General features: G+C 34.7%; 2 protein-coding genes across 2 annotated transcripts; one reads left to right on the top strand and one right to left on the bottom strand.

Annotated features, from left to right (window-relative positions):
- Nucleotides 1–917: 917 nt before the first annotated feature.
- LOC117333387 (ubiquitin carboxyl-terminal hydrolase 30-like) lies at nt 918–13,019 on the bottom strand. Its single transcript, XM_033892661.1, has 8 exons — nt 12,834–13,019; nt 11,415–11,582; nt 10,642–10,742; nt 9,831–9,929; nt 9,226–9,429; nt 8,883–9,041; nt 8,443–8,636; nt 918–7,349 (listed from the first exon to the last, which is right to left on the bottom strand). Exons 1-8 carry the CDS (start codon nt 12,937–12,939, stop codon nt 6,956–6,958), a joined length of 1,425 nt encoding a protein of 474 aa, XP_033748552.1. The 5' UTR covers nt 12,940–13,019; the 3' UTR covers nt 918–6,955.
- A 284-nt stretch (nt 13,020–13,303) lies between these two features.
- Nucleotides 13,304–27,141, top strand: LOC117333631 (MAP kinase-activated protein kinase 5-like). Its single transcript, XM_033893029.1, has 13 exons — nt 13,304–13,397; nt 14,898–14,971; nt 15,748–15,921; nt 16,918–17,026; nt 19,455–19,544; nt 19,936–20,031; nt 20,336–20,413; nt 22,893–23,080; nt 23,234–23,348; nt 23,938–24,065; nt 25,772–25,893; nt 26,271–26,375; nt 26,648–27,141. The coding sequence occupies exons 1-13, from the start codon at nt 13,341–13,343 to the stop codon at nt 26,755–26,757; spliced, it is 1,446 nt and encodes a 481-aa protein (XP_033748920.1). The 5' UTR covers nt 13,304–13,340; the 3' UTR covers nt 26,758–27,141.
- The last annotated feature ends 130 nt before the right edge of the window (nt 27,142–27,271 follow it).

The following is a 27,271-nucleotide window of genomic DNA, read 5'->3' as shown; positions in this document are numbered from 1 at the left end:
TAAGTTATAATATGGTCACGAGCATCAACAACCAATATACAACGTCCAGGGCCGATTGATAAGTTGTGAGCCTCTTATTGAAGTGGGTACTGAAGGCTGTTCTTTTTAAGTCTTACTATTCTCTGACTATATAGGGCCGTGTACCCAAGGACTGGTCTCATTTGGTTAGTTTATATTGAAGAGGTAGCACTCTAAAAGTAAACAAAACAAGCGGCTTCTGCAAAATGGACAAAATTGGTTAGGGTTAGGTTTAGGGTGAAAGAGAGAGCATGCCATTGTCATGACTGCCATTCACGATTGTGGCTTTAAAATGATGGAGCATCAGACTTTCATCTATTTCCAAAACTGAAAACAGCTATTTCAGGCACCTTAACCCCAACATGCAGTGGATAACTTTCTGAACAGCCAGGAAAAGGAGTTCTATGAAAGTGGCATTGATGCCCTTAAACACCGCTGGCAAAAGTGTATTGATACTGAAGGGGATTATGCTGAAAAATAATACATGTCCCGGCAAAATTTAAATCCTTCAATATGAGGCTCACAGCTTATCAATCACCCACAAACACTTGAATACTGGAATTTTTGTCCCCACTCATGTATCTTCGGTTTTATTTTTTTTCATTGATTTTGTATAAATGATAAGTGGAACTAATGAATGTTCCACGAAAATAATTTCATTCAATAGTCTTTTCCTGACTATGGATTATGTATTTGGTCATACTAGCAACACATATCTGTAAAACATGTTAAAATGGAGTTTGGAAGAGCATGTTCATTTCACAGTTGTGTCCGTCACATCCTGGACACGAATGGGATGGACAAGAAGGGAAGGATGGACGAGGAAAGCGGCATCTATATATACACACACACCCCGCATCCTACCCAATTTGTTTTCAAACATAAAAGGACTAAAACTCTGAATATTTTTCATTTATTTCGGGAATAAAAACAACTTTGTGGAAAATGTACACGAGTAGAATAATTTACTGTCATGCGTAAGTATTGAATACTTCGACTATCTCTCGCATCTCTCAGTCAATTAAATGCATTGCATTAACACTTACACACTTATATATAAACAGGCATTCCAGTTGCCTTAATGATAGTTTCCTCTTTAATGTTCAATGACAAACAAGGCAAAGTAAGCCAGATATACTATGATTTATACCAGGATCTAATGGAGTACATTTTTGTCTGAAAATAAAGACATTAGAAAGAGGCAGACCATGTAATTTTACCAAAACAAATTTTGTGTCATATTCTACAACAAAGTAGAAGTTGTTACAAGTATCAATTAAATTACAAAGGTCAATAAAAAGTAATTTTCATCAAAGAACTGGAACCCCATCTCAGCATAGAGAATTTATTTCTCCTCTCTACTCATGGAACACGATCTCTCACCAACCACAATACACAGTTAAACCATGATCACTCTCATCTCAGGAATGGAAATTCACAAACAAAATGGACACACATTACACAAAAATGTCTTCCCCAATTTCTAATGATTTCTATTTGTTCTACATAACAGTCTGATGTAACTAAGTAGCATACAAAAGCACCATATACATCAAATCGTACATCAAGATAAGGGTCTGTCAGCTTCAATATTTTCTGCTTTTACATTTTCAGACCATTTCAGTTCAAAATATTTATACAGAAAATTTTGGTGTTACAATAAGATATGTTCTTGATAGTTTCCCCATGATTTTTAAACTTATTCAAGAAATACCAATTCATGATTCCTTTTTCAATAAGTCTGATTAATAACAATGGATATTAGAACAGCAAGCTTCATTTCATATGACATCATTTCATCAACAGCTTTGCTATTGAAAGTGTCCTTTATTTGGGCTACATGCTTGTTCCTTTTCAATTCATAGCAAGACACTACTGACTTTTTCACATCAACATACACTATCTCAATACACAGTAACATGTGAAGGTCCATGGTACAATACACAGCGACATGTGAAGGTCCATAGTACAATACACAGTGACATGTGAAGGTCCATGGTACAATACACAGTAACATGTGAAGGTCCATGGTACAATACACAGTGACATGTGAAGGTCCATGGTACAATACACAGCGACATGTGAAGGTCCATGGTACAATACACAGTGACATGTGAAGGTCCATGGTACAATACACAGTAACGTGTGAAGGTCCATAGTACAATACACAGTAACTTGTGAAGGTCTATGGTACAATACACAGTAACGTGAAGGTCCATAGTACAATACACAGTGACATGTGAAGGTCCATAGTACAATACACAGTGACATGTGAAGGTCCATAGTACAATACACAGTAACTTGTGAAGGTCTATGGTACAATACACAGTAACATGTGAAGGTCCATATATAGTACAATACACAGTGACATGTGAAGGTCCATAGTACAATACACAGTGACATGTGAAGGTCCATGGTACAATACACAGTAACATGTGAAGGTCCATGGTACAATACACAGTAACATGTGAAGGTCCATGGTACAATACACAGTAACACGTGAAGGTCCATAGTACAATACACAAGGACATGTGAAGGTCTATGGTACAATACACAGTAACATGTGAAGGTCTATGGTACAATACAGAGTGACATGTGAAGGTCCATGGTACAATACACAGTAACATGTGAAGGTCTGTGGTACAATACAGAGTGACATGTGAAGGTCCATGGTACAATACACAGTAACGTGAAGGTCCATAGTACAATACACAGTAACATGTGAAGGTCCATGGTACAATACACAGTGATATGTGAAGGTCCATGGTACAATACACAGTAACACGTGAAGGTCCATAGTACAATACACAGTAACATGTGAAGGTCCATAGTACAATACACAGTAACATGTGAAGGTCCATGGTACAATACAAAGTAACATGTGAAGGTCCATGGTACAATACACAGTGACATGTGAAGGTCCATGGTAAAATACACAGTGACATGTGAAGGTCCATGGTACAATACACAGTGACATGTGAAGGTCCATGGTACAATATACAGTGACATGTGAAGGTCCATGGTACAATACACAGTGACATGTGAAGGTCCATGGTACAATACACAGTAACGTGAAGGTCCATAGTACAATACACAGTAACATGTGAAGGTCCATGGTACAATACACAGTGACATGTGAAGGTCCATGGTACAATTCACAGTAACATGTGAAGGTCCATAGTACAATACACAGTAACATGTGAAGGTCCATGGTACAATACATTGTAACATGTGAAGGTCCATGGTACAATACACAGTAACATGTGAAGGTCCATGGTACAATACACAGTGACATGTGAAGGTCCATGGTACAATACACAGTGACATGTGAAGGTCCATGGTACAATACACAGTAACATGTGAAGGTCCATGGTACAATACACAGTGACATGTGAAGGTCTATGGTACAATACACAGTAACGTGAAGGTCTATGGTACAATACACAGTGACATGTGAAGGTCCATGGTACAATACACAGTGACATGTGAAGGTCCATAGTACAATATACAGTGACATGTGAAGGTCCATGGTACAATACACAGTAACATGTGAAGGTCCATAGTACAATACACAGTAACATGTGAAGGTCCATGGTACAATACACAGTAACATGTGAAGGTCCACGGTACAATACACAGTGACATGTGAAGGTCCATAGTACAATACACAGTAACATGTGAAGGTCCATGGTACAATACACAGTAACATGTGAAGGTCTATGGTACAATACACAGTGACATGTGAAGGTCTATGGTACAATACACAGTGACATGTGAAGGTCCATGGTACAATACACAGTAACATGTTAAGGTCCATGGTACAATACACAAGGACATGTGAAGGTCCATGGTACAATACACAGTAACATGTGAAGGTCCATGGTACAATACACAGTGACATGTGAAGGTCCATGGTACAATACACAGTAACATGTGAAGGTCCATGGTACAATAAACAGTAACATGTGAAGGTCCATGGTACAATACACAGTGACATGTGAAGGTCTATGGTACAATACACAGTGACATGTGAAGGTCTACGTACAATCTTCCACAGCTGTAACATGATTGCTTGACTTATTACTTATGTATACCGTTTGATAACCAAGCACCGGTCTTCCATCCTAGAACTTTGACATACAAAATGGACACATTAAGATTTCTGAAAACACCACTTTTCGCTGTAAGATGAAACCTGCATTTTGTGCTATATATAGGTTTACCGGTATGGTACTAAAAAAGTGGCCTATTTCTTAAACATATCATTGTGTGTAAATGTATCTATCGAAATACAACAACAACAACAATGGATCCTGTACATCCACTTTCCATTAAATCAAGGGCAAATCCCTAAGGAATACTATGCTATATTATTTGTAGTGCTACTTTAAACACTGAATATGACATCCGTGTAATTTTACAATACAGTATAAAAGAGGTACATCTCTAGGGATATGCAACATTTTCCACATCATATGTGATTTTGTGTAGGGTGATCTTCCTTTAAGTTTTCTAGTTATAAGTTTACAAACAGATAAAAGATTTTATTCCACAAACACAAATGAGATCAAAATATGGTAACACAGCTGAAGCACTAATATCAATTCTTGATAATGAAGCTTTCAGCAATTAATACATCTAGTGTACAGGCAAGTATGTCACTACAATACCATCACTTTCATTCATGATTAAAAACACATTTAAAATTGCATGGAGGAAGAATAACACAAAATTGTGAAAACTACTGAGGCGAATTCCATATTAATGATTTTGAGATAAAACATGGGATAAGAATGCAAAAATGTCAAAGTACAGCTGTTATAAATGGCAAGTCTGGTGATAAACTCACAGGGTTTATAAATGCTTGTTATGTATGCATTATCATATACATCTATAGAGAATTCAACAAGTAACTTTCATAATCTATATATACACTGGTGCCCTCAAGATCTTCAAGTGTGTCAAGGTTTCTAGAAAAGATTAGTTACTAGAAAATATGTGACAGTCTTAATAGGTAAATAGATATGAATATGGGCGATTTCTATTCACTGTAAAACATGTTTGTTTAATTCTGTTTGAAAATACAGTGAAGCTTATTAATAATGCAAAATATAATCAAAGTGAGGAGAAAAAACATACCGGTCACCTTCAAAATGACTGGGAAAAAGACAATGACGTGCAAGGGTAATTGTTGTATCCTCGATCAGTCAGTCATATCAATCACCTACTATTAAAGAGAAGGTGTAAGGGTATGTGTTACTGTAACCAGGGACATAAATATTGGAGGTGTTGTTAAGTGTATTAGATTCATAGCTTAAACATTACTGATATTACTGGTATAGAAGTTAAAGAAACAGTTCCACATAGTTCATAATTATTTCATCAAGTATCAAGAATTCCATTTCAGTTCAAACAAATAACTTTGAAATGTTGACCGAACAGGAAGGTGCAAGGCATTTCATTAAGTAGCACATACATTGTCATAGCTAACAATATAGCACACACATTGTCATAGCTAACAATATTGAACAAAGGATAGGGGGCCAAAATTGTATTTATAAAAGTAGAAGATGAAGGGATGGAAGATTGAGCAGGATAAAGAATGAATGAGATGATGGATAGGAATTATGTTCATACATTATCTATATTTAGTAAACAGACAATCACGAGGAGGGGAGGGGTGGGTAGGATTATGTATATTAGTAAACAGACAATCACGAGGAGGGGAGGGGTGGGTAGGATTATGTATATCAGTAAACAGACAATCACGAGGAGGGGAGGGGTGGGTAGGATTGTGTATATTAGTAAACAGACAATCACGAGGAGGGGAGGGGTGGGTAGGATTATGTATATTAGTAAACAGACAATCACGAGGAGGGGAGGGGTGGGTAGGATTATGTATATTAATAAACAGACAATCACGAGGAGGGGAGGGGTGGGTAGGATTATGTATATCAGTAAACAGACAATCACGAGGAGGGGAGGGGTGGGTAGGATTATGTATATCAGTAAACAGACAATCACGAGGAGGGGAGGGGTGGGTAGGATTATGTATATTAGTAAACAGACAATCACGAGGAGGGGAGGGGTGGGTAGGATTATGTATATTAGTAATATTAGTGGTATTAGGAGCAAGGTTATTGATACTATTAGAATACAAACGATCATGAGGCAGAAAATGATTAGTTTACTGGGTGAAAAGGATTAATTTGAATTAGTAATATTAGTATAAAACAAAAGAGCATAAGGGAGATAATCATTTATATCACTACAATACAAATGACCACGAGGAGGCGAGTATGACTTACCGGGTATACATGTATTAGTGATATAGTAGAATACAGTCCATTATGAGGAGGGGTATGACTTATTGGGTATACATGTATTAGTGATATTAATAGTACAAAACAGATTTCAAAAAGTATGAAAGAAATTATTAGTGATATTTGTAGAAAACAGACGATCAAGAGGGGGTTCACCAGATGATTAGAGTTTTAGTGGGAGAACATAATTCATATTTCTAGAAAACAGAGGATCCCGAAGGAGGAGGGTAGGAGAGGAATAGTAGGGAGGCTAGGAGGGTATTATATATTTAATGATGATGAAATGGGGAGGAGACTAGAGTTGTACTGGTTTAACAGGAATATTTTATTTGTCAGAGTATCGCAAGGGGAGAGGTTAAACGGCACTGTATTGTTTAAACAGGGTATTAGTAATATCAGTATAAAACACAATAGGTGAGAGGATTGTTGATATTAGTTGGATCATGAGGGGGAGGGAGGATGGGGGGGGGGGGATAACTTCTACAAATTGATGTCTTTTGTAACAATGATTGACTAGCCTTCACATTACACCTGAGTTCACAGTAACACTTGGTTTCTAGAGTCAAAGCTAAGATAATATCTTTGGTCACCAACTGGACTGATCTCACAAACATTCACATTCTTTCATAGAAGAGCATGTAAGCCTCTGAAGAAAGTACATCATCTAGCTCTGCACGTGTCACTGTTGTGTCAGAACAGCAGATCCATCTATCCATTTTTCTTTCTCCTTTCACTGTCATGGGACTCCGTCTATATGTCACAAAATGTCCAGACATGATGTCCCCAAGATGGACGACCACCGCGGAAAGTTTGTATGTATATTCAGAAGAAGCATATTTTGACATGTTGGGTCCATTATGGTTGACATCTGAATGGATATTTGGTACTTGGCAGTTGACAGGTGGCTGCAAAAATATTCCATTCCTTGTGATGTTCGAGTCATAGTTTAAAGCTCGAAGAAGGTTCACTGGACCTGAAGATCCGTTCTCTGTTGTATTGCTTGCATTTCTACAAAGACAAATAATTGGCAAAATTATTTACAGAGCTCCAGACACACTATATAGCTATGGCTAAGACAAAGACCATAGAAGTCAACTCTTTAAAAGTTTTCTTATAAATGATTGAATTTTAATACTATTCCCGGTAGCTTTTACCACAAACAAATCAAAATATAGAAAAGCCAGGTCTAAATTACACAAAATATTCATTCCAAGCTGGGAACTTTTGTCTAGGACTTCTTTTTTGTTAGAATTGCTAGTTATTCTTATTACATGCACAATAATTGTATTCATTTAAAATTTCATCCCAGAAGCTTTTTCCATATATCCACAATGCAGATATTTTCTACAGAAATTAACTAAAAAACTTATTCATCACTTTTTGAACATCCATACTAATTTAAACACCCTTTATGAGGCTTCTAATTATATTTAAAGTTAAAAATTTACTTTTAATCAATCACTATGTCCCCATGTCAAATCAGTGTGAAATCACTATAATCAATTTTCATATTAATCTATAAAAAAAAATATATACTTTAATATACACTACTGGAAGAATGCTCATGAAGAAGCCATGAAAAACCTTGATTTAAAAACCATGAAAATCTCTGGGGTGGAAAACAATAAATATATCAAATATCTACATAAATGTATATATTAGCTAGCTTTTCATTGTAAATTGAAATTTATTATTTTACTTTTTAAGTTGAAGGTCATGACCATGAAACACAAGTTTGCATACCGTTTTCAAAACCAACATACCAATATAAACACATAAACACCAAAGGTCCAGTTCATGAACATGAAATCATTTTGGAATGTATAATATGATGAAATTCATGGCCATGAAAATTTGAAAAAAAAAAAAAAATAATCCTATGCAGTTTTATGTTCAAAACAATTTACAAGCTGATGGCAATGAAAAATATTCAAACATGATTTTATGGCATGTTTTCATGGATTCAGGGAATTTTCTAAGTAATTCTATGTTTTTTTTCATGGCATCACCTTCCAGTAGTGACACATCCCCTTCGCCTAACCAATCCTTGAAAGCCTTTTACGAAGAAATTCTTTTCATGTAAATAAACATGATGTCTTACTTGAAAAGTGGTTGGTTCTTGCCTCCTAGAAGTCCATTTCTTGATTTCAGATCTTGCTGTTTCCCAACTTTACTGTAGACATAATTGTCCATCTGTAGGATCTCAGGAAATGCTATGTGTTCATACCTCTTGATAGGTATCCCATTATCAAGCCACTGGGTCCTCTGGATGTGGATACACATGCACTGTGGCAGCTAAAAAATTGCAGATTGAAATTAACACACAAGTTCTGTGGTAGCTAGAAAATGGTAGATTGAAATAAACACACAAGTTCTGTGGTAGCTAGAAAATGCTTTTCTTTTGCATTGGCATCTACAGGTTACAAAATGTGATATATACTTCTCAAAGGATGATGGACAGATCTCCAGAGATATGACAAATGGACATGTATAATTCACAATTTTCAAGTGTTCTCCATTAAAAAGAAGATTTCAACTTACTTTTCCAATTGTAAGTTTTTTACAGAAGGTTGACCGAGGTGGTGGGATATTGCTGTGAGCAGCAGCATTCTTTATCTTTGCACAGCCAGGACATTCAACATTGTCTACGGCCTCTGCGCTGATGTAGTGCTGTAGTAGGGCATCAAGACTTTTGGATCCCTGTAAGACATATAAACGAAGTTAGCAAACTCTTTATGATCAGTTGGCCTCATTTTGTTCACATCTGTTATGATTTATACATGTACATAGAGATCAATCAAAAGTGATTGTAAATTGCAACAATAAATATTGGTGTTAAACGTACATCTGAATAGAAAATCTTTGCCAACATTTAGTTACTCACCCAAACACTGGCAGGTATACTAAGGGACAGACTGTCAAACAGGTCATAACGGACCGGATTTCTGTAGCCACACTCATTACAGTGGAGCTGGCTGGCTAGGAGGCCCCTAAAGGGGTGATCATTCTCTCTGTTAGGTAATACTGGTAACAAACCCTTACTGCGGGTGATGGCCTTTTCCTCAGACTGGTACCTCAGAGACTTGTTCTTAAGTGAAAAACAAATCATAAACATGAATTACATACCTACACTGAAATTAAGGATTAAGGATATTTCAGCATTTTCTCCAGGTTAGTTTGCACAGGGAGCACTGGTATATAGAGTAAGTTCTTCAGGTACTCTGACAGTAGTTGTTGTTATGCATACAATCATTAAAAAGGCAGAGAGCTGCTTTCAATTCAATTTGTCCTATTACAATAAGATTATTTCAACTTTTTTATGCCTTCTCCATAGTAATATATTATACAATATACTACATGAACTGCTTTATTGTCAAAAATGCATTATCCTACTATTAAATTAACATTTTCATTTCCTTTTACATCTGATATCACCAAACACATGTCCTACAGTATGATAAAATCTAACACTGATGATAGTGTACTTGCCTCCAGTAATCCAACATCAAAAAGGGAGACAATTCTTGGGTACTTCGCAGTTTCCTCATCAAGCGACTGTGTCAGCACATGGAAAAGTTCATGGGCATCCTGCACAAAACAAAGTACATTTTAGTGCCGCATGGAAGTCATAACAGAATAATAATTCTGAAATAGACTGCCTTCTTAAAAGTTGTTTCTATGTATAGTCACATGTTGTTAAACTTATGTGTAGAATTACACCGCCATGCAGCACTCAAGATACTACATAAATATATGGAATGCGGTTGTAGCCACACCAATTCCTTTGGTTGTGATATCGAAAATATAGAAATTATCATAAATACTTTCTAGAAGTAAAGAATTTTAATTTAGCAGTACTAAAAAAAGTTTCATGTTTTATGAGAATTGTACATTGTCCATACATTGAATATCTACTTGGTGGGTTAAATATTGTGAATTGTTACTTCTTAGACAGGGAACCTCAAAAAATTTGAACATCACTACGTCAATATGTGGCCTGTCGGATTTCATCTGTTGATAAACTGATAATGAACATATCAGAATATGATGTGGCAGTGCTATTAAGTCTAATTCACCACTTGTCTGCATGCTGGTACAATATATCTAAAACTGGGACATTAATATTTTTGTCAGAAATTCATACTTTTCCAGTAGATTCATCTGCATTTGAGAACCTACCAATATGAATATTTTCATGATAAAACTCTGCTAATTATGCATGTTAATGAATCATGTTTAAAGAGCTATAGGTAAAATATTACTACTGTTAAGAGAAAGAATGACTTTATTCCATGCGGACCTGTTCATCAGGGGAGATAATCCACCCTCTTCCTCGGAGTGCATTAATTACATCAGCTGGGCAGTGATAATCTTCATCTACTTCAGTGTCATAGTTGAGTACTGGAATAACAAATAAGAACCACATATGGAATTTCACTAAAACAGAAAAGTTGTTAGAAATAGAAAAAAACAAATTACAATGATTATATGGTAGAGGAATGTAAGCCACAAACAATTTGTGTTCCATAAATGGTTAAATATATATAATTTTCTCTTATCAAGTATGTTATTGAAATAAAAAACAAAATATCCACCAAGTTCTTTGTACAGAAACCAATTTTTCAGATTTAGCTTGGTAGCAAGAGTCTTTCTCCCCTTATACCCGAATCAAAAATCATAAAAGACATTTGGTCAGACAAGTGAGCTCAAAGTGATATATTTTATAGGAACCTTAATCTATAGACATGAAAAGCAATTCAAAGTTAACACATTAATCTAATATATTGACTTTCTATAAGAATGAGAAATTCTGATAGTTAATTTCAAATTTGTTCATACACAAAACAAATACTGTTATAAAGAAAATTATTACAAATATCTAGAAAAATAGGGGGCTTTAAACAGCCCTTCTCTTTTTTGTAATTCAAACTTGAACATGCACAACTAACGTCTAACGACCATGATGAATGCACATTCGAAATTTGAGAATATTGCCTGCAAAATATTACAAATGGGGAGAAATGGTAATAACATATTACATTTTGTCAAAGTCTGGGGTGACTTATTACTTACCACTGATTGTGTTGGATATTGTTGATGCTAAATATTTGTTACTAGCATCTGGAACTTTCATAAAGAAGTCCTTCAACCATTTTCCAACAGTTGGGCAGGATGCAAAGGCTTGCAATATAGCATTCAGGAAACAAGTATTGCCAAGATTATCCAAGCCAGGACACAAATCTGTAAAAATAAAATTTGAATTTTTATAATAATAATCATAAGTCAATACAGGTGTTTACAAATCATAGAACCAATAACAATAACGTTACCAGTGCCTGGGGGTGGGTTTGGGGGAGGAGATATACTTTATGGGGTTTGGATGTGATTTTGGCAGTCCTAGGCACAGGGGCGAATTGCCGATCTTAACATTGTATATGTAAACAGTGTTGAGTGTGTTCAAGTTTGATTTTCAGTTTAAAACCCAGGTGAAGAAAAATTCTTTCTTCTTAAGATTTCAAACTTGACCTTTCTTCCTCCTGATACTTCAAAATAGCCCTATATCCTGATACAATATTAGTCTTTCCTGTTCCACTTCTCTAGCACAATCTCCCATGACATTATCTGTTGCCATCTTCAACCAAAGTAAAGGTAGATGAATTTGAAGATGGTCATTATTAATCATTAGACATTACTGTTAACAACTCAAATAAAATTACTCCAGGTTCCTCTGAGTAATTTTATTTGAGTTGTTAGCAGTTTACTCCTGTTTCCTCCGTAGGGGCAGCGGTGGCGGAGTGGTTAAGGTGTACCGACACTTTACTAGCCCTCCACCTCTGGGTCGGGAGTTCGAAACCCACGTGCTGCAGTTGCCGGTGTTTTTCTCCGTGTACATCCGCTTTCCTCAACCTCCCAAACCTGGCATGTCCTTAAATAACCCTGGCTTTTAGGATGCTGAACAAAATAAACCAAAACAAACAAAAAAATCCTGTTTCCTCCTGATAGCTATATTGTCTGGAGGCCTGATAGCTATATTGTCTGAAGGCCTGATAGCTATATAGTTTGAAGGCCTGATAGCTATATTGTCTGAAGGCCTGATAGTCCAAATGTAGGTAATATATAATATAATGTAATATATCTTAGCAATACCAAACGGTGTCGTAGAATTCAACGTTTTCATATAGTGCTGGGCTCTGGCCCTACACCAGACAATAGCCTAATGGTGTCATGGCCAGGGAAACTTGGGCTAGGTTACCATATTTATCTATTTTCGGCCCAACAGGCATTCGGACTATTTGGAATTCGGACTATTGGGCCTTCGGACTTAAGGTCATTCCGAATTTAAAGATGTCAACCTTTGGACGGGCACATGTAAACATGACAATTATGTATGAACTATGATAATGCATGTCATGAAACCGCATGTCATCATCTTTGATACATCTGGCAATACCCCAAAAGACCTTGACCAAAAAACTTTCCCGAACAGATTACCTTTCTTTTTGGATTTTTTCTTTTCAGAAGGACCGAAGAATACATAGAGTCCCGTAGCAACAACTGTCGCCAAACCTCCAATCCATGCGAACTGTTTTGATATCATTTTTGCCGTGTTTTCTTAGATCTAAACATAAAACGTATCAAACGTCGTCCATAGTGTCTGCCGATATGGTTGATTCCATTATTGATGGAGAGGACAAGTTCATAAGATTTTAAATTTTAATATGAAAAATAACACTTTACTCCATATATCGGTTGTATATTACATAAATATTTCATAATTATCCTTAAATAACAGAAATATTACGAAATGAAAATAAATTCAGATAGAAATTAAGTTTAGTTCAAACTAGCATTTCAATATGATGACCTTAGTTCCCCATTTATTAAAAATAGTTTCGTCGGTCTTATTTCCGGTACGTTCGGGAAGCATCGGCATTTTCTAACTACTTTTCGTTTGCAATTGTCCCGGTTACATCCGGTTCGAGCACTACTGAAAAAAAAATGTCAGGAGACAAGAACCTGCCAAACCGGCCTAACAACGAGGGACCTAAAATCAAGGCAAGGACTAATCAAGTTATCTACTGTTCTATCTCAACATATAAGTGCTATACTTTATACCAGAAACGATCCGGGGATTATAACTTTCCATTGCACTGTTTTGGGGGAATAGTCATTTAGTGACAGTTCGGTACTACAGTAACGGTTACTTAGATCTATGTAGGCATGTGTATTGTTTGAATGATTGATTATTTACCTGATCCGTGGTCTCTGTGACTCCTTAATTTAGATCCCTGTCTCTTGTATTTATGTTCAGTTGCGCATGCCGAAAAGTAGTTACCCGACCACTCCTTGTAATCGGGTAATTTCTGGTCACTTGTTATCACATGTACAGGGTCATGTGTCTTAAATTTTTTGATATAAGACTAGACACTGGCCCCTGTGCTTGTATTATTGTTGCGTGGTAATCAATCATCAAGATTCAAGAAGCAGAATGACAAAAATCAATTACCCATAATGTCTACTCACAGCGGAAAACCAACCAAACCATCGATGGGGAAACAACAACCCATGGCCATGGCCAACAAACATTATCCCCATCACCAGCACGACTCTAACCCTTATTCTAGGGGAGAGTGGTCTGAAGTGTATGCATGACTGCACTGGCAACTGTCCATCATAGAAATAGCTCTTCTGATCATGAGCTAACATTTTTTGTTTAATCACACTACACACAAAAAATAAATAAATAAAAATTCTTGTATCTTGTAGCACATTAGCGATCACAGTTACCGAGGCACCCAATGCAACATTCTGCTTTCTTTAAGCAAAAAAATTAACAAACCTACTCCTTTAACATAAGAGGCTGCACTGCTGGTCAGCTTTTTCATTGTTACAAAGCTAGTGCGCTTCATGGAATTTGCCTCTGTCCAGTTGGCATTCATAGTCAATATGAATGCCAACTGGACAGAGGCAAATTCCATGAAGCGTTCATGAAAGCCGTTCAATGCTTAAATGAACAACTTCTCCGAAACAGCTCATATTTGACTGGTGGCATCCTTTTGGGTAGGGATTCAAAATTTTATAAAGGAAGGAACTGACCCCCGGAGTGCAGAAGGTGGGGTCAAAAGGGGTCAAAAGGGGTCAGTTGGTTTAAACAACTTCTTTTCTGAAACTAAATAATGGATATCACTCACATTTGTGTGGTAGCATCCCTATGGGGTTGCACCAAAAGTCAATTTCATTTCATGGATTAATGCGTTTTTTGGCATAAAAACCTCATGTATGCATATAAAATGCCTATGATATACTGACATAGCAATACCAGTGACAAATATACTTAATCATCATTCTTGTTTCATATCTCTTTAAATCCAGGTGAGCGATACAGGCCCTCTGGGCCTCTTGTTTTAATACCTGGCCTTGGTATTATTGATACTGTATACACAGATCTGATTAATTCTATTATTAAATGATCATTAATAAACTTGAGGTCGTTACAAGATCCATTTTGTATTTTATAGCTGATAATACAATTATTTTTATATAATGATGTTTCAGACATCTTCAATTATTGACGACTACATAGTTCAATGGAACCAGAAGCTTGGCACAGGCATCAGTGGACCAGTAAGGTAATGCAGTGTTCTGTTGAAGTCATTAAAAGAGCCGGGAATGACATGTAGTTCACCCTTTAAAGTATATTTGAAAAGGAATGAGTTTATTCTAAGACACACAAAAAAAATAACAAAATATAAAATTGTGTTATCTATTTTGAACTTTACACTCATGTGTAACCCATAAGTGAACATCAATGCCTGTGCAGGTGGATGTAATTGTATAACATAGAGGAAATGTGTAATGGGTATTTGTTAAGAGTGAACATCAACTCTTGCACCAAAAGTTTAACATGTAGATGTTAGCAAAGAACAGTGAAAAGATACCCCGTAGTAATAATAAATTCCATGAATCAATGCTAAATGATACATTGTATATGATGTAGCTGTATGTTATCATGATCACTCCTATTCTGTTATAAATCCAGCAAAAATGAATTTCTTCAGCAGCCATGCTGCAATGATCAATTTATCAATATATAGTTCTTATCTGAGTTGTTGGGGGTTATATAAATTGATAAGTTAAGTAGTTTATACTGATCTATTTAAATTTTTGGCAGCATTGTTTCAAAACATACACAGTTGAAATCTCTCTATTAAGACCACCTGGGGTGGTCATCATTTTGAGGTGGTCATTAAGTGAGGTTTAACTAGTACTGTACTCATATAATAGGTTTTGATGCTTATAACAGAACTTCATGTTTTGAATTAACCAGTAAAACATATTTTGTTTAATTTAGAAAGCAAAATTAGACTGTTACAACATCATGAATGATAATTTGTTTTAATTTCAGGCCATGTACAAAGAGGAACAATTGTAAGAAATTTGCCCTGAAATGTCTGCTGGACATCCCGAAAGCTAGGACAGAGGTTAATCTGCATAAGATGTGCAGTGGCCATGACAATATTGTGTCTGTGTATGATGTGTATGCTAATGATATACAATTTCCAGGGGAACCACATGCAAAGTGAGTTTTAATGGAATGTCAATTGAAGTTAATTGAAAATTTATCCCATACAATATTGGATTTTCAACTTTAAAAGTGTGCTGGTATGTAAAATATTTGGCATTTTATCAAAATACGATAACTTAAATATCAGTTTGTTTTAGGAGAATGAAGCAATATTTTATCACATTTTAAGGTCAACAAATTTTTAAGAACAAACAGAAAAGCAGAAAAATTGTAAAATACAATGTACAACCAAATGCTAAAAATGCATGTAAAGAGTGTTGTTTTTACCAAACGATCAGTGGTGATGGATTACATAATTTGTTCATCATTTATTTCCTAGACCTAGCATCTTTGTGGTGTTGGAGTATATACTTTGTTTCCTTGACCCAGACTCTTGGTGGTGTTGGAGTATTTACTTTGTTTCCTAGACCCAGACTCTTGGTGGTGTTGGAGTATATACTTTATTTCCTAGACCTAGACTCTTGGTGGTGTTGGAGTATATACTTTGTTTTCTTGACCCAGACTCTTGGTGGTGTTGGAGTATATACTTTATTTCCTTGACCCAGACTCTTGGTGGTGTTGGAGTATTTACTTTGTTTCCTAGACCCAGACTCTTGGTGGTGTTGGAGTATATACTTTGTTTTCTTGACCCAGACTCTTGGTGGTGTTGGAGTATATACTTTGTTTTCTTGACCCAGACTCCTGGTGGTGTTGGAGTACATACTTTGTTTCCTAGACCCAGACTCTTGGTGGTGTTGGAGTATATACTTTATTTCCTTGACCCAGACTCTTGGTGGTGTTGGAGTATATACTTTGTTTCCTAGACCCAGACTCTTGGTGGTGTTGGAGTATATACTTTGTTTCCTAGACCCAGACTCCTGATGGTGTTGGATTATATACTTTGTTTCCTAGACCCAGACTCCTGATGGTGTTGGAGTATATACTTTGTTTCCTAGACCCAGACTCTTGGTGGTGTTGGAGTATTTACTTCATTCATTGTTTATTTCACAGACCTAGACTCTTGGTGGTGTTGGAGTATATGCAGGGTGGAGAATTCTTTGACAGAATCAGTAAAGAAAGTGGATTCACAGAAAGAAAAGCAGCCAAGTACCTTAGACAGGTTTGATCACAATTTTTTTATTTGTTTGTTGTGGTTTATCTTAAATCGTATTGTAGACTACCTCTGGTAATAAGATCCTGTCAATCAATAGACTCATGGAGAATAAATATAGACCAAATACTATTCCATAACATGTGAATTAAAAAGGAGGGACAAATATATATTTCATGTTAATGGCTAAATTCATTACCCTTATACTCTAGCAATACAATATGATAAGCTACATAACAAAGCAATAATTATATGTTACAATAAAATATGATACAGTATGATATGATACAATACAATATGTGATACAATACAATATATGATACAATACAATTTGATATGATACAATATATGATAAAATACAATATATACAATAAGACATGATACAATACAATATGATATACAATACAACATGATATACATTACAATATGATATACAATACAATATGATATACAATACAATATGATATACATTACAATATGATATACAATATGATATACAATACAACATGATATACATTACAATATGATATACAATACAATATGATATACAATACAATATGATATACTATATGATATACAATACAATATGATATACATTACAATATGATATACAATACAATATGATATACAATACTATATGATATACAATACAGTATGATATACAATACAATATGATATACAATACAATATGATATACAATACAATATGATATACAATACAATATGATATGCAATATGATATACATTACAATATGATATACAATATGATATACATTACAATATGATATACAATATGATACACATTACAATATGATATACAATACTATATGATATACAATACAATATGATATACTATATGATATACAATGCAATATGATATACTATATGATATACAATATGATATACAATACAATATGATATACAATATGATATACAATACAATATGATATACAATACAATATGATATACAATACTATATGATATACAATACAATATGATATACAATTCTATATGATATACTATATGATATACAATACAATATGATATACTATATGATATACAATATGATATACAATACAATATGATATACAATATGATATACAATACAATATGATATACAATGCAATATGATATACAATACTATATGATATACAATACAATATGATATACAATATGATATACAATTCTATATGATATACTATATGATATACAATACAATATGATATGATACAATACCAGTGCTCCAGATAAAGGGCGTACAAGTGTAATTTATGCCTTAAAATTAGAAAAAAAAACTCCCTTGAAAAAACGGTGATGTACAAAAAGCTCCCACGAATGTAATCTTAGGCCTAAGACATTGACACGAGGTGTACAAGCTCTGTTGACAATTAACATGGTATAGTAATGTGTTCATGTACCATTGTAAATGATGCACCAGACATTTTTTAGACTGACAATGCCAGACATAACACAATGTATGCCTCTAGACTTGTTCCAAGTGCTGTGTGTGGCTATTCTAGACTTGTTCCAAGTGCTGTGTGTGGCTATTCTAGACTTGTTCCAAGTGCTGTGTGTGGCTATTCTAGACTTGTTCCAAGTGTTGTGTGTGGCTATAGTCTGACTGCCAGTACTTCTAAACGCTTTATTGACTCAGATCACTATAATGACATAAGGCACACTGTGTGAATGACAACAAGTTAAGATGGCCCAGGGTAATATAAACTGACAGTATTTTTTAAAACTAAATCATTTGTCAATGAAAGCCAGGTTATTGTCAGTGGTATTACAGACAAACTTATCACAAAGATTTTAAAAGTAAACAACAAGTTAAAATTCATTCAACAATGGCAAAAGTTGGGAGCCATTCATTACTGTATCTGGAACTTTTGAGCGACGGTGACGAGCAGATCATAATCTGTAAATGTAAAAAGTATCTGGATTACTCCCTTTCCTTCTTCAGAGGGAGCATGTTACTCCCTGATATTATAAGTTATCTGGAGTACTGTACAAAATGATATCATATGACATGATAAACAATACAATATGATACAGTGTAATATGCTATGATACAATACAATATTTAGAGTTGTACAAATGTAAATATACAACAGACAACATTTGCTCATGAGAGCTAGTAATGCAACAAACAATTGTATATACAACAACAAGGTATTGTTAGATCAAGAGTATACAACAGTCACAGAATTAGTTGATAAGACCTCTTAAAAAGACCTGCTACATTATAACCTGTTTTTTTGTTGGCTTAATGTGAAAATGAAGTGTATTTGTGAGGCTTGCACAGATTTCCAAAGTTCTGATATACATATAGTAATAAGTTCATTTTTTGGAAGCCTAAAGTCACATTCCAAATTTGAAATCTTTGTTTTCTGATGAATAGCAGTGCAGTCAGTGTTTGACCTTCTTTGTGTTTGGAGCAGATCGCAAATGCAGTTCTAAGATGCCACAGCCTAAATATTGCCCACAGGGACTTAAAACCAGAGAATCTGCTGTTGAGAGACAATACAGAGGTAATAGATGGTGTTATTGGAAAGCAAAGTTTGTCAGATAAAATAAGCATGAAAAGCCATCTCAAATAAAAAAAAAAATAAAGTAAAATTGGCCAAATCAGAACTAGAACTGAGTAAGTTTTTAATTTGAAATGTTTTTATTTGCATTGATTTCTAATTTGAGTTCTAAACAATATGATATACCTATATCATTAGCATTGTGTGTAAATGTATATGTGTTACTGGACCTAATGTATGCAGCTTTTAGTCATCAAGATACATATGATCAGATAAATTTGGTATACACACTATATAGTAGATGTATACAACACACTGCTGTATTTCTGTAAATCAATCAAAATGTTGAATTAACTGGAAATAAAGATTTACATTAAAGTCGTTTTTTTTCCAGGATGCTTTGGTGAAACTGACTGATTTCGGATTTGCTAAAATTGACGATGGAAATCTTCAGACGCCTCATTTCACTCCGTACTACGTAGCTCCCCAGGTGACACATCAACTACACTAGACTCTAGATATCCTCATTAAGATATATCTGAAATGTACCAAAAAATGTCTTTTAAGAGTCTTGGTCAGTAAAGGTTTTTGTTTATTTCAAACTGAAGATTTTTACCAGTTCTTAAGTATTTGACATCAAAGGCACTGTAAATGGAAGTCAGAATTTACACAAACCGAATCTTTAGCTGACCTTGACAAATGGGTAAAGTGGACACATACAATGATAAAATGTTAAAATATGTTGTATTAAAATTTGCCAAAAACATTAATATAGCAATATTGTTTTGTTTCAGGTTTTAGAAGCTCATAAATATCAATCAAAGCAGAAGAGAGGAGTCATACCTACCTCCAAACCATACACCTACGATAAGGTATGTAACTTAGCAACACACATCAAAACCATACACCTACGATAAGGTATGTAACTTAGCAACACACATCAAAACCATACACCTATGATAAGGTATGTAACTTAGCAACACACATCAAAACCATACACCTATGATAAGGTATGTAACTTAGCAACACACATCATAACCATACACCTACGATAAGGTATGTAACTTAGCAACACACATCAAAACCATACACCTACGATAAGGTATGTAACTTAGCAACACACATCCAAACCATACACCTACGATAAGGTATGTAACTTAGCAACACACATCCAAACCATACACCTACGATAAGGTATGTAACTTAGCAACACACATCCAAACCATACACCTACGATAAGGTATGTAACTTAGCAACACACATCAAAACCATACAACTACAATTAGGTAGGTAACCATAGGGTAGATCAACTAGCAACACACACCTCCAAACCATAGAATTACCACAAGGTTGGACACCTAGCAACACATGCAAGTATCTTCAATAAACAAGGTTTAATATAGAACAATATGTTAAATTAAGTGAAAGGAAAATCCCAGACTACCTGAAGATGTCGATCCCTACAGGGTCTAGATCTGGAAAACTAGCTGTGGATTAACAGTACTATTGGGTCAGAGGGATGAAGGCATAGATGAATTGATAGACTGATGAGTCTTAACTTAATAGAAAACTGGGCAGATCTACAAAACAACAAGTTATATTGGTAACCTGCAGTCAGGCAGTGGTACTAATGTTCCAACAAATGAGATAATATGACTATTAAATGAACAATGCATACATGCATATTTAGTTTAGTTATAAATTACTAATTTGCAAAAGTTTCAACGAAACTTCATGACAATAATCCTTATACATTGTAGATGTGCGTAATCTATATCACGTTGTAATTTTTTGGTTACCATGGTAACCAGGGCACAAAACTTAGTTTTTTGGGCGAGTTTGAAGCAACGATGTACCGGCTACTTCTCCTAAACTACTTATCTGATTTCAACGGAACTTCATGACAATAATCCTTATACATTGTAGATGTGCGTAATCTATATCACGTCGTAATTTTTTGGTAACATGGTAACCAGCTGCAGGGCACAAAACTAATATTTTTGGGGGAGTTTGTAGATGCAACGATGTACCAGTACTCATCCTAAACTACTGCTTTGATTTCAAAAAACCTTAATGACAATTACCCTTAGATATTCTTAGATGTGCAAAACCTAAACCACATTAAAGTTATGTAGTTACCATGGTCGATTTCGAAAGACTTAAATGGTCATTATGCATTATGATGCAAGGCTGATTACGTTAACGTATTATTATTAATTGTCAGCTGTTTGTTACATATATGATGTCAAAGCTTGTGTATAAGGACCCGGTTAGCTAGTATATATCCTGACCTATAATGATACGAAAGGGTATCTGATGCCCTGTCATATGGTTGATTATGTACACTTCGTCAAAAGTAGGAGAAACTGGAGGTTGAAAGAAAATTCTGGACCCTGCACACTGGTCATTAATTTGAAACTAGAGATTTTAGATTTTTAATCAAATATGTGGTTATACCAACAGTTCCAGATCACAATACATTGATCACCACAAGGACAAACAGATCTAAGGGATTGGCAATGTTCATTCACCAAAACTTCAAACTATTGACTGAATACAGACTTCCTAACATCAACACTGAACATCAGATAGTTGTACTTTCACTAAGTATAATACCAGACATAAGAATTTGTGTTTTCTCGCTGTATCATAATCCAAAATTCACATGCAATACCTTTTTGCCAGAATTGGAGAAACTGATTGCTCTTCTTCCTCAAGGACTTCCAACATTTATTCTTGGTGACTTCAACATTGACAGTATGGCAGATACTTCTTCACAGAGAAATCTTAAAAAATTGTTGAACTATTATTGCTTTCAACAATGTGTACAAAAACCAACCCATCGAAAAGGAGGTTTATTGGATCATATTTACACAAATCAGCCAGCACAAGGAATTGTTGTAGATATAATCCATACATACTACAGTGACCATTTTCTCATATCAGCTGCCATCCCATGGATAAATATCATATATTGACAATTCATGTACATGTGAAAGCATATAAAAGCAGGATCATCATTTGAACACTTGAGAATTGCCATCTTTTAGAAGCTCTGTACATGTTGATACAAGACATCAAATTTGGTAAGATCTTTCTCAAGACACTCCCATTTCCTCCTATAGTTAGACAATTTGCAGCTTCCATCTTTGCCAACAAAAGTTATTAGTATAAGTTGGTATTACTTGTTTTGCAATTGTTGTAAAATAGATAAAGTTGATAAGAAGTATTATGTTTCCAGAGCTGCGACATGTGGAGTATGGGTGTTATTTTGATAAGAAGTATTATGTTTCCAGAGCTGTGACATGTGGAGTATGGGTGTTATTTTGATAAGAAGTATTATGTTTCCAGAGCTGTGACATGTGGAGTATGGGTGTTATTTTGTACATCATGCTGTGTGGCTACCCTCCATTTTACTCGGAGACACCAACCAGACAGATCACGTCGGCCATGAGGAAGAAGATTCTCTCAGGACAGTATGAGTTCCCTGAGGATGACTGGCAGTATATCTCAGATTCTGCTAAAGATGTTGTGAAAAGGTCAATAACATGTTATACTCTAACTGTATTATTCAAGATAAGTGTACAAGTTGTGTACAGATTCTGTGAATTTCAGGAAATTCTGTTTATTACATTTATATTTGTTTTGTGTTTTAGTCGTGTTTAGACATGGATGATATTTTCTGTTCACAGTTTACTACATGTAGATCCATCAGTCAGAATGAACATCCATGAGTTGCTCAGTCATCCGTGGTTAAATGAGGCTCCGGACACCAAACTACAGTCACCTGCTGTGTTTATGGACAAGGTAAAGAGTCCTTTGTCACTATCTGTCCTGTACAATCACAATCTTAAAAGTAAATATATACAAAATGCAAGAGAATTAGTATGATACCTATTGAATGTTATTGATAGTTAGAATATCCTGTATACCTGTTTAGATACTATGGTCCCTCTGTCTCTTGTTATTGATAGTTAGAATACCCAGTATACCTCTGTTAGATATTATGGTCCCTCTGTCTCTTGTTATTGACAGTTAGAATACCCAGTATACCTGTTTAGATATTATGGTCCCTCTGTCTCTTGTTATTGACAGTTAGAATACCCAGTATACCTGTTTAGATATTATGGTCCCTCTGCCTCTTGTTATTGATAGTGAGAATATCCTGTATACCTGTTTAGATACTATGGTCCCTCTGTCTCTTGTTATTGATAGTTAGAATACCCAGTATACCTCTGTTAGATATTATGGTCCCTCTGTCTCTTGTTATTGACAGTTAGAATACCCTGTATACCTCTGTTAGATACTATGGTCCCTCTGCCTCTTGTTATTGACAGTTAGAATACCCTGTATACCTGTTACGATATTATGGTCCCTCTGCCTCTTGTTATTACAGATTGGTATGGAAGATATAAAATTAGCACATTCACAACACCTGACAAGCATGAGAATACCGGATAATAATGTCACGCTCAAACCACTGACAGACACGGAAAACCCAATATTCCGTAAACGGAAGTTAAGGTGAGTCAGTCATGTTAGCTATAATGTTAATGGTAAATATGTAGCCATCTGTTCTTGAACTAGTGAATATCACATTAACTTTCTGAACTATTGAATATCACATCAACTTTCTGAACTATTGAATATCGCATCAACTTTCTGAACAATTGAATATCACATCAACATTCTGAACTATTGAATATCACATCAACATTCTGAACTATTGAATATCACATCAACATTCTGAACTATTGAATATCACATCAACTTTCTGAACTATTGAATATCACATCAACATTCTGAACTATTGAATATCACATCAGCTTTCTGAACAATTAAATATCACATCAACTTTCTGAACTGTTGAATATCACATCAACATTCTGAACTATTGAATATCACATCAACTTTCTGAACTATTGAATTTCACATCAACATTCTGAACTATTGAATATCACATCAACATTCTGAACTATTGAATATCACATCAACATTCTGAACTATTGAATATCACATCAACTTTCTGAACTATTGAATATCACATCAACATTCTGAACTATTGAATATCACATCAACATTCTGAACTATTGAATATCACATCAACTTTCTGAACTATTGAATATCACATCAACATTCTGAACTATTGAATATCACATCAGCTTTCTGAACAATTAAATATCACATCAACTTTCTGAACTGTTGAATATCACATCAACATTCTGAACTATTGAATATCACATCAACTTTCTGAACTATTGAATTTCACATCAACATTCTGAACTATTGAATATCACATCAACATTCTGAACTATTGAATATCACATCAACATTCTGAACTATTGAATATCACATCAACATTCTGAACTATTGAATATCACATCAACTTTCTGAACTATCAAATATCACATCAACATTCTGAACTATTGAATATCACATCAGCTTTCTGAACAATTAAATATCACATCAACTTTCTGAACTGTTGAATATCACATCAACATTCTGAACTATTGAATATCACATCAACTTTCTGAACTATTGAATTTCACATCAACTTTCTGAACTATTGAATTTCACATCAACATTCTGAACTATTGAATACACTGAACTATTGAATATCACATCAACATTCTGAACTATTGAATATCACATCAACTTTCTGAACTATTGAATATCACATCAACATTCTGAACTATTGAATATCACATCAGCTTTCTGAACAATTAAATATCACATCAACTTTCTGAACTGTTGAATATCACATCAACTTTCTGAACAATTAAATATCACATCAACATTCTGAACTATTGAATATCACATCAACTTTCTGAACTATTGAATATCACATCAACATTATGAACTATTGAATATCACATTAACTTTCTGAACTATTGAATATCACATCAACTTTCTGAACTATTGAATATCACATCAACATTCTGAACTATTGAATATCACATCAACTTTCTGAACTATTGAATATCACATCAACTTTCCTACTACAGGAAGGAGTCAAATCATGTCCAGGCTTGTCTTGATTGAAACTGCTGACCAGCAGAGGGCATTTTGTAGTTTTGTAGGTATGACTTAGCACCACACACAAGTCTATATGGCCAAAGTCAAGGATTCATGAAAGATTCTGCGTTGTTGATGTTATGATTGATAACAGAATTCTCCTCTTGTTGCCTTTTTCAGATGTAGAAATGTTAAACTATCTTTATGTGTTTTAGACAAAGCAGTATAGACGATAGCAAGGAAAGTCTGGAACCCTCCCCTCAAAAGGTCAAGGCCGATAATCTCAAGGTCAGGGCCCTGAGGGACATTATAGCCTACTGTGTCCTTCCTCCTAAAGGTAAAAATATGTTGTCATTTTAGGATCATTAATGATGAAATGTATAACAAACGTTGATATTTGTCATTTTAGGATCATTAATGATGAAATGTATAACAAACGTTGATATTAGAAACAAATTTTCTTTGACTGTAAGGACCTGGTATAATTAAATCCTGTCAAAGATATTAAGTAATTGGTATATGATCTTAATAATTCATGTATTCCAGTTCATCATGAAGCATTTTTGGACAGATGACAACATCTTCTGTAAATGTTTGTAGTTGTTATTTTAATCATCATTTCTGCAAAACTAAGTTTTTTAACCTTTTGCTCCGAATTCTGGTAAAATCTCTATGCCAATGGGGTTAACAACAGATCATTGTGGTTTTCTGTAGTGGACGATGATGAAAGTGTACTGAACAATTTGGTAACCAAGGCTATGCAGGAATCAGAAGTCAAAAATGGAATTTGTAATGTTCTTGATTCATGGAAATGGGATGGTAAGATATTTGTTATTACAACATACAGCTTTCACAATAACAAGAAACGTTTGACATTTTAACGTTTCATAGTAGAGTAATATACATTGTTATTTATTCAGTTCAAAATTTCCAAATAATATCAGCATATCACATTACAATATGTAATTTATCTCTAACGGCAATAACATGGTTATGTAGGTAAACAATTCAGTTATACCTTTGGGCCAATATATGGTATTAGAACTCAGTATACAGGTACATGCTTACATTTATTTATTTTATTTTTTCAGGTAATAAATTTCAGAAAAAGGTAGAAAAAGCTAAATTAGCACAGGAACTAAGTTTGCTAGTAAGAAGTATAACAGAGTCTAATTCCCACACAGAAGACCCGGACTCCTGACGAGGAACTACCTCTTAAATCTCCATCTGTAATATACAGCATCTTCATTTGTCAAAACAAAACTGCACAAACACCTGTAAATGTCACCATGTTATCATTTACCTCTTATGTCTGAGATATGGCTGTTTAAGAAATAATTAACGATGATTCGTGTATTATTGCAGGATATACAACGAGGACGAGGATATTTTGCAATTAAATTAATAACGAAGGCCGCAGGCCTGAGTTATTAATTAAAATTGCAAAATATCCGAGTCCGAGTTGTATATCCTGCAACAATACACGAGTCAAAGTTGATTATTTCTATTCTACCATGTACTGTTTAGTTCTGAGATTGACCTCTTTCTAATAGAAAAACAGCAAAGAAACCTTGTAATTTATTTCTTGAGTATTGCATTATTATTTGTTGATGAAATATACAGGCAATACAGTACTACGATCAAGAGCATCTATCATATGGCATTGATTTTGAAAATTAAAAAAGAAGGAGAAAAAAAAAGAAAAAAAAGTGGGG

The sequence above is a fragment of the Pecten maximus genome, chromosome 8 (genome assembly GCF_902652985.1).
Source record: "Pecten maximus chromosome 8, xPecMax1.1, whole genome shotgun sequence".
Lineage (NCBI taxonomy): Eukaryota > Metazoa > Mollusca > Bivalvia > Pectinida > Pectinidae > Pecten > Pecten maximus.
Note: the sequence above shows the minus strand (reverse complement) of the source record. Positions and strands in the feature narration are given on the sequence as shown.

Coding starts and splice junctions, on each gene's coding strand:
- LOC117333387 (XM_033892661.1), bottom strand. CDS start 12,939: ATGATATCAAAACAGTTCGCATGGATTGGAGGTTTGGCGACAGTTGTT. Junction 9,430..9,830: donor TTGATGTTGGATTACTGGAG/GCAAGTACACTA, acceptor TTTTCACTTAAG/AACAAGTCTCTGAGGTACCA. Junction 8,637..8,882: donor AAAAACTTACAATTGGAAAA/GTAAGTTGAAAT, acceptor GCAATTTTTTAG/CTGCCACAGTGCATGTGTAT.
- LOC117333631 (XM_033893029.1), top strand. CDS start 13,341: ATGTCAGGAGACAAGAACCTGCCAAACCGGCCTAACAACGAGGGACCT. Junction 20,032..20,335: donor CGTACTACGTAGCTCCCCAG/GTGACACATCAA, acceptor GTTTTGTTTCAG/GTTTTAGAAGCTCATAAATA. Junction 20,414..22,892: donor AACCATACACCTACGATAAG/GTATGTAACTTA, acceptor TTATGTTTCCAG/AGCTGTGACATGTGGAGTAT.